General features: G+C 42.2%; 1 protein-coding gene across 2 annotated transcripts; it reads left to right on the plus strand.

Moving 5' to 3' along the window:
- Positions 1-3,643: 3,643 nt before the first annotated feature.
- FAM216B (family with sequence similarity 216 member B) lies at positions 3,644-12,618 on the plus strand. Of its 2 annotated transcripts, none has more exons than XM_019529862.1 (4): positions 3,644-3,694; positions 6,745-6,873; positions 10,316-10,436; positions 11,626-12,618. In XM_019529862.1, exons 2-4 carry the CDS (start codon positions 6,775-6,777, stop codon positions 11,724-11,726), a joined length of 321 nt encoding a protein of 106 aa, XP_019385407.1. In that variant the 5' UTR covers positions 3,644-3,694; positions 6,745-6,774; the 3' UTR covers positions 11,727-12,618. The 2 variants fall into 2 exon arrangements, with proteins under 2 accessions (XP_019385407.1, XP_019385406.1); XM_019529861.1 differs by lacking the exon at positions 3,644-3,694 and adding an exon at positions 5,532-5,622.
- The last annotated feature ends 957 nt before the right edge of the window (positions 12,619-13,575 follow it).

The raw sequence follows: 13,575 nt of genomic DNA on the forward strand, positions 1-13,575 counted from the left end.
CACTCTGCCCCCATTTCCTCAAGGTTGTTGATGAAAGTATTGAACAAAACTGGGCCCAGAACAGCCCCCTGACAAGGAGTGACTGGTGCCTCCTGTATCTGGGGGGGCACCTGGAGGAGCCGCTGACGGTGGTGGCCCTTTCAGGGGGGGAACCAGCCCTACCGACAGGCTGTCGAGGGGGTGCTACCCCATCGGGGGGGGCACGTGCACCCCCATGCATCCCCTACCAGTCGCCTATGTCACTGAGGGACTCTACTTTTGACCTCCCTCCATCCTGAGTAGTGACCAATTTAGCCCTATCCTTTGCTTGCTATCTTTTAAGCATCTCCCAGTCCATGAAAGAAACATCTTTCCAAATCCTGTAGCAGCTCTTTTTTTAAAAATTTCTTTCTTAGTTTTTTTAAACACTTTGATGACTGACCTTGTCAAAATCTTTTTGAAAATCCAAACATATTATGTTAACTGGATCCCCCTTGTCTATGTGCTTGTTAGTACCCTCGATGAACTCTAGAAGATCAGTGGGGCAGGCTTTACTTTTCCAAAACCATAGTGACTCTTTCCCACCAGATCATATTTGTCCATGTGGCTGCTGGTGTGTTTTTTAACACTGTGGATTCGATCAACTTGCCAGGTGTGGAAGTGAGACTCACTGATCTGGAGTTCCCAGGATCACCTCTGGAGCCCTTCTCAAAGTACATCTTGTATAACTTGGTCACCTAATGTTCCCACTTATCCTCTCACTAGCTTCTTGCTTCTGATTCTTTAAACAAGTATTAATTGTTAACTTTAGCATGTTTTTCAAGACACTTCTCAAATTCTTTTTTGGCCTTCCTTATCTCACTTTTTACATTTGACCTATCAGAAGTTGTGAGCTTTCCTGTTTTCCTCACTGGGCCCTGCCTTCCATTTTTTTTTTTGAAGGATGCTTTTTTGCTTTGAATGGCACCCTTAACTCTCTTAAATGTTACAGGGGTTTTATTGGACTGCTCGCTTGGTATCCTTTTTGATTTGCAGTATGCACTTTTCCTGAGCCTCTAATACGGTATTTTTAAACAGCTTCCAATCTGCCTGCAGGCCTTTTGCATTTTTGATTGCTCCTTTTAACTTCTTTCTAACTGTAGTGAATGTACCAATACAGTCCAGCATGTCCAAGCTCAGAGAATCCTCTTTATGATTGGTGGAGCCCATCCACCAATCAGGTAACTGTTGGGAGGGGCTTGTCCCACCCCTGCTTGGGGCAAAGAGAAAAAAAAAAAGAAGGAAACCTCGGACCTGGTTGGAGACTGGCAGAAATTTGGGGGTGGAGCCTCCTGAAGAGAGTAAAAGGAGCTGCTTGTGGAGAGATGCGTCAGGGACAGAGAACAGAGAAGACCGGGGCTTGGAAGAGCTGAGGAGAGCTGCTCAGCAGGGAGAAGCAGTAGCCCAGAAGTGCCCCTGAAGACTTCCATCAGCAGAGAACGGTGGACGGCTCCAACAGCTAGGCTCTTGGCGTGCAGCACAGGGTCCAGACCCTGGGAGCTGTGTGAGGCGGCTTGGGTCTGCAACCTCTGGCGTGTGGCCAGAGACATGGTGCACACGCCAGTACAAGGAGCAGGATCTCTGGAGCCCTTTGGGTGGCTCAGGTCTCCAACCTCTGGCATGAGGCCAGGAGCTCGGTACAGAAGGCACCGCACATAGGGTCCGGGAGTGGATCGAGCCCCGGTGCTGTATGAGGCAGCCCAGGCCTCCAACCCATAGCAAAATTTTGAGTCCAGGAAGCCAGGCAGTGTTTGGGCTACTGAGCCAGCAGGCAGGGCTGAGCAGGGGCCCCAGAAGCCCTGCAAAGCAGAGCCCTATTCCAGGGGACAGCAACCCCACCCGAAGTACAGGCGAGAGAGCAGCTTGGCGTGGAGGACGAGGGCCACCCTCCAGGCCTGGGGAGCCGTGGGTTGCAGGGAAAAAGGGATTCCCACAGGGGAGGGGGAGTTAGGGCTCTGCTGGGACCCCCATTTGCTATTATTCACCTTTTGTTTATTTGTATTGTGGCTTACTTATTGTTCACCTATACTTATCTATAGTTTATTTGTTGGTTATCTATGTTTATTTTGGGATTTACCTTTTCAGATCAGATACTTACCTGTGACTTACCTGTATCTGGAGCATTGGTATAAGGTTTTATAGCAATACCCAGAGGGTATTGTTTATGCTATTTGTTTGGATATATATATAAAAGTATGTATATAACTTATATATATTGTATATAAGCTTATGCTGTTTGTTTCCTTGTGATAAGTTAATGTAAATAAATTTGTATATACAGCCAAAGCTATGTTAACCGAGACTTTATTAGCTGGAAAGCTCTACTAACCGGCATCCAAGGGACGCAGGAAAAGCTAAACTGAAACTAACAGCCCTTGCTTTATCTGTGGCAAGTTAGGCTGCTATTGGTGTTTTGGGACAACATGCCTTGTAGTTGTGTGGCAGGGTTGACTGTGTAGATTTATGAGTAAGTTAGATAGGCACTTGTATAGGATGGTTTGGTAGGAATGAGCCTACCATGAATAAGGGGTTGGACTAGATGACCTCCTGGGGTGTATCTCCATGAGCACACATGTTCAGGTATGTGCATTTCTTGCGTATTTGTGCTGCTGCTATTTGTTCCCAGGCATGCCCGTGCACACTGCTCTAATGCATGGCAAATGGACCTGTGTGGGGTAGGGGAGTCTGGGGCCAGCAAAAGTGACCCCAGCAACCTAACCTAGGGTCTGACCTGGCTGGCCAGGCTCTGGTTTCTGGTGGTGTACACTGCTGTCATGTGTGCTACGCTGCTTTTGTTTTAGCAGCATTTTTTTGACAATGGTATCTCTTTGAGGTGCTGCAAACCTCACATGCACACTTGTGGGAACTTGCCCCTCAAGTCCCTTCCAGCTGTATTTTTTCTATAGTTTTATGAAACAAAAAATGAGGTCTTCTAGGGGATCAAAAGTTGGGGAAGGGAGGGAGGAGGAAATATGGGTGGTCCTATGCATATATTGCAGGGCACCAATCTAGAGATGAATGAACTGGAAAACTGCATCACTTTGAAAGAAGCTATGCCTTGAAGCCAAAACCAGGGCCTGCTGATAATGCAGTGTTATGAGACAGAGCTAAGAATCTGTGCAAGCTCTATTAGCATACATAAGCTCCTCCATTCCATACCCTTTCCCTGAAACTTCTTCAAACATCCTTATGAACAGCAAACACTTCTTGACTCAATTAAAGAACACTGGCTCATGTTTTTATATAATTAGTATAGACGTTTGCATTGATGCAGCAATTGAAAATCCAAATATTTAGCAATGGGGTTGAAATGGTCATCTTCCTGTTTTCTGTATGCAAATATGGATTCATTGCTACCGAATCCCAAGGTATACTCCTTAAAGCAATACCTAGGTCTTTTTAATTTTAAAAAAGGCATAGGGGTTTATGCTTTAGTTTAGACACAGCTCAAGGGATGGATTCTTTGTCCATCAATTACTAGGTGATTGACTCTGTTAATGATTGAGAGTTGAGGTTATACATGTTTCTTATGTGAGCCGCTTAAAGGTTCAGTTCCTCATATGGTACAGCTGTAGGATACAGACCCTAGTGTTCAAATTTCTCTTCTTTTTTTTCCCTTACAAATAGCATATAAAGTCAAGACTGTTACCCTAGCCCACGCTAGAAGCCTGGTCAGGTGAGCTATGATTACAGAATCAGAGCCTTAATTAGTAGATTGTTTTACCTCCATAGTAATATGGCATAAGGAAGGTTATTCCATAGATTTGTGTGGTGAACAGCAGTGTAACATTGTGAGAATTATATGCTAAACCTATAGAACAATGGTACATACAGTTAAATCCTCTGAGTATTTTATGCACTTGTCATGCTCACCATAATGTATTTGTAAAAGAACCAGTACTTACTGCATGCTACTTACAATACATCAGTCTCTTTCCACTACAGCCTGAGACCTAAACTGTAGCAATATTGATTCTATTTAATCAAGGGACTCTTGGTGTTTGTTCTTTGCTGCTGTATAAATCCAGAGTACACCCACACCCTAAATACTGTGTGAAGTTCTTTCTCCCTCGTCCTCCACAGCACACATACACCTCCATAACACACATACACCTCCAAAAGAATACAGGAGAAGTAGAAAATACACAAAAGGCAACAAAGATGATCATGAGTATGAAAGGACTTCTATACAAGGAGAGACTAAATAGGCTAGGACTTTTCAGTTATAGAAATCCACAGGAGGGATCAAATAAGAGTCTATAAAATTGTGACTGGTGAAAAGAGGTAAATAAACACTTTGAATTTGCTATTTTTCAGTGTGCTAGGACTAGGGAGCATGGAATTAAATTATTAGAAAGCAGGTTTGAAACAAAGAAAAGGGAGGTATTTTTCAGACAAAGTGCAATTAACTTGTGGAATTCACTGCCACAAGATGGCAATTTAGCCAAGTTCATATTCATGCAGATCCATCAAAGATTATAGCAATGTGTGAAACCTACACATTAGAATGTATTAGACATCCAAATTATGCTGGAAACTAATGGAAGAGGGGCAAAGAACAGAAGAGTCTGCACAGATACTCTTCCCTGTTCCATCCACTGTCAGACCCAGGATACTGGCTTAGATGAGCCTATGGTTTGACGAATGTAGCACTTTTTATGGTTTCATGAATTAATCATGCTTCTCTCAAATGCATTGATTATTTTCAGTTATTTAGAAAATACTTTCTGCAAATAATTCTTGGCCTGTAGAATCTTTGCGATCAGTTTTTTGGGAAAATTAAAGTCACACAAGACATAAGCCACATTGTTTGCTTCCATTTTCTGGCTGGATGAAATTAACTCTCAGAAGTAAGATTCAAGGTTGTGAATTTAAAATTTGCTTTCTATGAATATCCTGCAACATTCAGTGGAAAGATGCTTTAGCACTAAACATTCCTGCCTGAAATTTTGTCCACTCGAATATTCACAACTAGAGATATTCCCTGGGAGAGATTTCAACTGACTTAAAAGCACCAAAAGTCAAAGGGATTTTTGCCATGTTGGCATGTTTTCAAGTCTCACCTGCTAGCAGAGCTAAGGAATATTTGCTGCTAAATATGAAAGAAAATTCATAGAACATTTTTGCCAGGTTGATTTGGGTCCCCATTCCTTCTACCTCTCTAGCTGCCCGTCAGCCATCTGTTTCTCATAATATAGAGATGCTCTATTTCTCAGCAACCCTGCATGGAGTAATTGCAGGTGTTCTTCAAAACTGATTCATGCTTCATCTCCCAAAAACCCCAGCTGCCTGTGCACAAGTGTTTTATGACGGGTGAGAAAAGTTTCATTTAGTTGTTCAGAGAGCAACCAGGCCTCCAGGAGAGTAGGAATGGTCAGGTGCATTGCTATACAGCGAAGATGTGGACACTCTTAAGAAACAGTGTGGCAGTACCTAGGGGTTGCTCAAGCCACCTAGGCAAATACCCAAAGTTCTCTGTAATTCTCTTTCCTTCTGTGTTGCTAGGATATTTGTCAACACAATGAAAATGGCACAGTTCCTGGGTAGTAACTGAATTTAATATTAATATTCTCTTCTGTGGAAAAGCAAGGCTGCATTTCAGGGGTGAGTCAGAGCTGAATAGAATTTGTTTTATATGTGAAGTCTTTTATACTCAAGGTATGTCGAAATACGGGACTATAAACTTAATGCCAACAGCTCCAGAGCTGTGTAGGTAGCCACAGTGGGCATTATGTATTAAGCAGCAGCATACACAGCTGTAGAAGCAGTTTTGCTGAAAAGGGGAGGGAGAGGGAGAGGGAGAGGGAGAGGGAGAGGGAGGAATGTTGGTCAGGTTTATCTTCCATGGGCAGTATTTAACATGTGCCATGCTGTCTGTGTGTGTACCATGGGCAGAGATGGCATTATATCAATTTGCTTTAAGCAGCCTATGCTTTTCCCCTGTACCTGACTCCATACACCAGGTAACTTTCTTTCTCTTCTCCTTCCTTCTCAAAATTCATCTGATCCTACAGTCTATCCAGCATTGACACCTATGCCCATGCTGCCTTCTCACTTTCTAGGTAAAAAGATGGAAAATGACACAAAACATAAAAGCAGCAATTTTATCAGCTTTGTGTGTAACACCCCTCCTTTCCCTTGTTCCTCATTTCACCTTTCCTTACATTATGTCATGCCAGTTTAATTTATGCTGATTTAACTCATGACTGCACTGGGACTTATTGTGGGGGAACTGCTATACAATGTAAGAAAGAATGTCAATATCTGACCTTAGACTGCAAACCCTTTGGTACAGACGGTAAATCTGTAAAACACTGTACACTTACCTATGGAAAATAAGGATGCATTTAGCAATTCAGACCACCCACACTTGCCTGTGGGTGAAGAGAATCTGGATAGAGAAAGAGAGAGGTTTCCATTAGCACAACAGAGTATGAGGTCTTCAGGCTGTCTAAGTCTATTCTGAAGCGATAGCAGTTTGCAGTTCAGTTAAGGGATCAAAGCATTTGCACCACAAAAAGACAGACAAACAAGAACTCTGCTTTTGGTTTTTCTCTTTCTAAGTACTATACTCTGAATCCATCCCAGGTGGGTGAAGCAGTCCAGTTCTAATTCTTTCTTTATGCTTTCTCCAGCTGGTTGTAGGCACTGAGCTCCAACCACCGGGGCATCTGAAAAGTCATGAGTGATAATTGACATAGAGCCTTCTTTTCTTTATGTGTTTAGGGAACCCTTCTTTTGAGCCTGAAGGCAAGGATGGGTGAGAACCAGAAGAGGAATCCTGGTCGCCACCGTTCTCCAAAAGTTCTAGGCATACAGGCTCCTCCATCTGCTCAGAATACCTACTTATTGAAGGTAACCAGACATGGATTATCTGTATTCCATTCACTGCCCTGTGGTCCACTCACTTTCTTTCCTAAGATGAAACAGAAATTTCCTTTTCACAGAGTTTAATCGTGACTCAATTTTACATAGCATATAAGAACCTATTCTTTCCTTAAATGAAAACTTCTTCAATGAAACTGTCACCTTGGCATTAATGTTGTCATTCATTAAACTTTCTGCTGGTAGTGCTGTTGTGTTAGCATTGAGGGAATGGAAGGGCACAATGAGTCAACGGCCTTAGCATAATCTTATCATAGAGTAATATTAACCTATTAGATAGGGTTTGGAGAGTAGTGCTCTCACCTTTCTTGGTTACCATGGCAAACACAATATGAAACTGTATAGAAATTTGGTAGCCAACACACAGAATAAAAAGACCCAAAACAAAACATTGCAATTAGGTAGTTACATAAAATAAACTTAATCAAAACTCATCAATGTCCCAGAGAGGAAATATTTGTTAGTTTCTTAGGGTAAGTCTACACTGTATAATTCAGTGCCGTGCAGAGATACCCCAGCTGACACCAAGTAAGCTAGTTTAGCTACTAGAAGCAGTCTGTGCTAGCACTGCTCTTGGCCCAAGCTAATCTATTAAGATCTTCAGAAGGACTAATCAGCATAGCTGAATGCCACACTAGATTGTCTCCAGTATGTGAATTAGGGAGAGCTTGGGTTCCTCTGCATGACAATGCATTGTAATGTGTAGATCATACTTGTTTCTGCCAAGCAGTCCTTCTTAGTGTGCAGGAAAGTTCTGTTCTTCAGTTCTGAGAATAACAGTTGGACACCACTCAGATAAACAGACACAAAGGGAGAAAAGAGGCTGTAGAAAAAAATGAGGAAAAATGGCCTCATATTACTCTTCTCAAGATCCAGGGTCACTCTTGGATGATTACTACTGGCTGGCAAGTTGGCTAGAACAGCTGTTACTCCAGCTATCTTTTCTGGTGTGAGATGTCAACCAAGAGCCTTAATGAGGTCCCTTCCGTTTACTGGCAGATCAGAGCCACATAAAATGGCTTACTTCAGCCTTCTGGCAGTGGGCAGTGTCGGGATCAGTTAAAAAATAAGAAGAGCAAGAGAAAGAATGATTTAAGGCAGTAGACAAATAGTGATGACAAAAAGAATGCATTGGGGAAGAGAAAATACAGTGGGGTCTTGCATATCAAGCCAGGGTCCTTGCTGATGGAGTCGTGAAGGCCAGGCTGCTAGACTGGTGTGCTGAGGTCAGAGTGTCATATGATGCCATGACCTTTATGGCATGCAAACAAAAGACAGAGCTGCCAAAGTGACACAGACACCTGACAGCCTTTCCCTCTTCCCCGTGAATCATTCAACCTTCATTCTTCTCTAGAATTTTTTAAGGCCCCAAAAAAGAGAGATGGGTAGAATAGCCCATTTTCTCATTATTTTGTTCACCAATTTTTTTTTATTTCTAACACAGTAATTTCTGATCTCACACTCCTCTTATTTACCAGACATGATTTCCACAGTCTTTCTGAATTGTTTATTTGTACTAATTTGGTCCCTTTCTTTTCCATTTGCCCCTTTCCCATCAATTTTTGGTGTTACAGGTGATTGGAATATTTGACATATCTTTGGTAATTTTTCCACCATTGAACTTGCAATGGATGAAGAAGGCCTAATAGACCCCAATTATTACAGCAGAATGCTTCTCAGGAACCAGATTCAGTATGATAACTAGCAAGCTAGCGACATAATATGTGCACCAGGACCTAGCAAAGGGCTGAGCCATGAGAAGGCATCAGACTTAAGAAAAGAAGCATCTGACTTTAAAAGGTCAGGGAAACTACCCTAATAGCAGGCAGCTAGAGGGTCAGAGCCTTTCCCCAGCCCAAAAAAATGGTGGTATGCTCTACCTTGTCAATACTTTGACACTGTGCAGGGAGAAATGAAGTAACAGTATAACGCCCATGAGTCTTTAACATTGACAAGTGCAAGGTAACGTACCTGGTGAAGACTAACCTCAACTATATGTACATATTCCTTAGTTCTGAACTAGCTGTTATGAGTCATTGTAGATAGTTTTTTTTAAAACATCAGCTCAGTGTGCAATGGTGATCAAAAAAGCCAGTAAAATGTTGGGTATTGTTCAGAATGGAATTGGGAACAAAATGGAAAACATCCTTATGCCATTATACAAATCTACGGTGCACCCACATCTTGAATATCATGTGCAGTTCTCATCTTTGTGTCTCAGAAAAGATGTAGTAGAATTAGAAAAGGCACAGAGAAGAGCAATTGAAACCATCACGGGTATGGAGCAGTTGCCACACGAGGAGAAACTAAAAAGGCTAGGACTCTTCAGTTTGGAAAAGGGAAGGCTAACAGGAGGATATGATAGAAGCTTATAAAAACATGAAGGAAGATCTAAACAAGAAACTGTTTTTCACCAGGTCCCAGAATACTAGGAGCAGGGGAGACCTGCTAAAATTAGTGGGTGACAGGTTTAAAACTAACAAGAGAAAGTACTTTTTAATGCACCACATAGTTAACTTATGAAATTCATTGCCACATGACATGGTGGAGGCACATAGTATAGCCAGGTTAAAAAAGGAACTGGATAAATTTATGGATGATAGATCTATTAATGAGCATTGAACAGAATGGTTGGAGAAGTTTCCTTTGGCATCTCTAAACCAGTAATGGTGGATACCAAGGTGGATACTGAAGAGGGAATAGATCACTATAGAGATTTCCAGTTCAGTGCTCACTCTCTGTAGCAGGGTTGGCCAACCTGCAGTTCTGACACCATATGCAGCTCTTTGGTAGTTAATATGCATCTCCTTGAATCTTTGCACAAGCACATGATGTGATGTAATGGCTATGGAAGCTGGTCAATGTGTGCTTGTGAAAAGATTCAAGGAGATGCATATTAACTTCTGAAGAGCTGCATGCAGCTCCAGAGCCGCAGGCTGGCCACCCCTGCTCTATAGCATCCATTTCTGTCAGTGTCAGAGACAGAGTACTGGACTAGATGGGCCACTAGTTTGACCCAGTGCAACACTTCTTGATCTGGTACAGAAGTATTATAGATCAGTCTAACCTAAGTTGCTTAATTCTGATACTACATCCATCCAGGTCTATGTTAAACCATGCTCCACCATTTTTAAACCAGTCTATGTGGACTGAACTTCTGCTTGGCTAAAGGTGTAGACTTATTGAAAGACTCCTCACAGTACAGGATGGATCAGTTTTGAATCACAGATTCACAGAAGTTTAGGGCTGGAAGGGGCCTCATGAGAGCATCGTGTCCAGCCCCCCTGCTCTGGGCAGGAAAGACTGCTGGGGTCAAATAACTCCAGCAAAGTCTGCGTCCAATCTCCTTTAAGTCAGGTGTAAATGTAGCCTTACAGTTAACCAAGGGTAGCATGCTGCCTTGCTCTGACAGGACCTAAAGTGGGGACAGAAGTGTTACCTCTACAGCATCATGAGAGTTTATGACAACAGACCTATGAGGAAAATGCTGTACCATCAGTATGTGCTCAACCTCCAGCACCAGAACTTGCTGGGTAAGTGCCTGCTGGCATTGCTATGCATATCAACAGCTGAAAGAAATTGGAGCCTAGAGAATAAACCTGGGGCTGGAGTGGGTTATGATGAGATGTTTATGGGCCATGCAGTACATCAGAGACCCAAGCAGGAGCCTGGACTAGGTTGCTGGCAGAGTACAAGAGACTCTAGGTGGCTGAGCTCTATCCTACTCAGTGGGGACCACTGGAACAACAGGAAGCAAAATGATGTGGGGTTGATGTTATTTACCTTATTCAATCACAGAGTCCTGTCCCTTTTAAGCACTACTGATAAAAATGTTAAATGCATCCAGTCACAAAATAAAGATCTCCAGTATCGAAATAGGATATCAAATTTCCATCAGGTCATTGCCTTCAGTCAGCCATCATATTCTGCATCCTTGGCTCTTCTCAAAGACTCGGAAGATTAGTTGACCTTTGCAGCACATTGTGAAAGTCAGCAAAGCTAGGTTCTGATGGGCAGTGAAGCTGTCATGAAGTCCTTTTGTAGAAACAGACTAAAGCAGCAGCAGCACTGCTGGGTGCTAACACCCCCTTTCAGATCCAAACAACTGTGATAGCTGAAGCCTTTGGTCACAGGTCAGGCAGTATCAGGTTGGAGGCAGTTTGTTAGAAAGCTGTGTACCAAATGAATTAGGACTTTGCAGCTCATAATCAACATCTTAAATTCCACTCAGATTACCGGAAGGAAATGATGATCCATAAAAAGGAGAGATTTGAAATGTAGACATGGTTAAGCCAGTACCCCTAATGTTTCAGATTTCTTCACTTCTTTCAACCCTAGCCATGCCAGTCTCCATCACATCTCAGCTGAGACAACAGCTGTCATCAGAAGGTTCTGGAGCTCCAAATGTAATTACAGATGTTATCTTCTGACTTCATAGTTCATGCATGACATGAAGTGCTTCTCATCCCATCAGCTTTTATAGCCCCACACTGCTTCAACTAGTACTACTATATCATTGTTCAGCTAGTTTTCTGTGCAGCTTGATGCTTTTCAAGTGTGCAGTCTCCCATCTCACCAGTGATTTCATTAGTATGCAGCCTCATTGGCTGTCAGCAATGTTGCAATTAATCAGGCATGTATGTATGTGTGTGTGTATGTGCATGTGTATGTATATGTATAAAACATTTGATTTCTTCCCATTCTCCTCACCCCCTTACCCAGGTCATATTACTCAGCAAGAAGCCAGATCTTATGTCTCCTTCCTGGATCCAGCTGAATTGATGCCCCTAAGGAAGGTCTCAGATAGGAATGTGCCTCTGTGATGTCCAGTGTCAAGATGAGATGAGCAGGCTATCGTCAGATCTGGGCCAGAGGAGGCAGCATAGGCAGATGGCTCAGTGGGGAAAGAGGTCTGGTATTTATCCGGTCTTCATTGAACTTTTGTGTTAGAATTTGACACACTCCCTGGTAGAATAAACTATACTACACATGATCTTCACCTGAGTCTCCACCAATTCCACTGGTTTATAGGGAGTCTCAGTGACTGAGCCCAGCTAAATGAACTCTTACAGACTGGAGATCTATGTTTCTATACGAAAAATATATTTGAACTTTAAAAATTCACACTGATATTTTCAAGCAGCGTGTTGGTGGGAGAGAGATCAAAGGAGCAAGATCTGTGACAAACGTCTGGATAACACAGAACATGAAGGTTTTGGCTATGGTAAAAAGGTTAAGATACCTGATGTAGTGTCTGAATCCAAAACAAAACAAGTAAAAAAAGATATTTGGGATCCATTTCTTTGAGCCTTAGATGACCAGGTTTGACCATTTGATGACCAGGTTCTGACTGACTTTCCATATAGTGATTTTTGGGATTTGACTTAAAATTTGGGGATGGAGGGGTGGGGTTTGTTTTGTTTTGTTTTTAATCAAAAGTCATAATTTTTCTTTTAAGTAAAAGCCTGCATTCTTCTGAGCAGCTGTAGTTAATCTGTTAAACATGGAGATCTATTAAAGAAAAAGCAAGGGAGAAAATCCAAATGGTCATAAGCATACATAAGAGTGCCTTAAAACAGCAAACTAACCATCTTATACAATTCCTTACTTGCAATTCCTAATTTGATTTAATTAGTGATTAGTTCTAATTATGATGCAGAAATTAACAACCTTTTTATATAAGAGTTCAGATAAAATAAATGTAATTGCATTTAACTTTATTGTACTGAGTAATGCATAGGAGCCTGATCCTATGATGAACCAAGCACCCTATCTCCTCTGGTGAGACAGTAGGTTCCTCAGCATCACTGAGGATGAGGCCTTCAGAGAGATCACAGGTAATAGGTAGGGCGGGACAGGGGAGAGGAACGTGCTCCCCTCTCCGAGATTGGCCCCAACTCAGCACTGCTCAGGACAGGGCAGGTTTTTTTGTCACATGGGCTGGCAGCGTGTTGCGGGGGAAGGCCACTAAGCTGTGGCACAGAAGTATAGGAGTGGATATGGGGCTTTTGGCCTGCCTCCAGGCTCCCCCACAAATTGTGCCTCCCCAGACTGAGAAGGTACCAGTCACCCCTGACAGAGATGATTGTTTTATGGTTTCATCACAATTTTCAAGCCTTGGAAAGGACCACAACTTTGTGAAGAGCTAATGAATTCTGTGTCTATACAATTATAATGGATTACTAAATGCATCAGAGCTGATGTAAATAAATCATTATATCAGGTTCATTTAGCCTGATTCCTACCCTCAGTTGGCTTGTAATACAATCCCAACTCTGAAAGCCAGCCATTCCTTTACAATTAGCTTGATCACTAATCAAAAATGGAAGACATCCTGCCAGCTTTGAAATATGCCTTGACCTACTGAATTGGGCTACAGCCTCAAACCAATAGTTATTTGTTTATTTTAAAAAAAGCCACGTGCAAAGATCTAGAAGGGCCCTATAATTAATTTTAAATATACACGGACTAGCCAGTAATATTAAATATGCAGCAAGTGAATCATAGCAATAGAAAAGTCCTTGCTACCCCATGGTCTCCTGGCAACACGTCTTTATTTTCCTCAAGAACACTTTTCTGTCAAATAAGTGGTTTACAGTAATCATATATATATGCTGTCTCTCAGACAATGTCTGATTACAAAGTAGATTCAGATATATTATTGAGGTCCAC

The sequence above is a fragment of the Crocodylus porosus genome, unplaced genomic scaffold (genome assembly GCF_001723895.1).
Source record: "Crocodylus porosus isolate Cpor-Errol unplaced genomic scaffold, CroPor_comp1, whole genome shotgun sequence".
Taxonomy (NCBI): Eukaryota; Metazoa; Chordata; order Crocodylia; family Crocodylidae; genus Crocodylus; species Crocodylus porosus.

Excerpts from the sequence above, each read along its gene's own strand:
- FAM216B (XM_019529862.1), top strand. The coding sequence starts at position 6,775 with ATGGGTGAGAACCAGAAGAGGAATCCTGGTCGCCACCGTTCTCCAAAA. Across the intron at positions 6,874-10,315 it reads AGAATACCTACTTATTGAAG|GACCTAAAGTGGGGACAGAA; the intron begins GTAACCAGACAT and ends TTGCTCTGACAG. Across the intron at positions 10,437-11,625 it reads CCAGCACCAGAACTTGCTGG|GTCATATTACTCAGCAAGAA; the intron begins GTAAGTGCCTGC and ends CCCCTTACCCAG.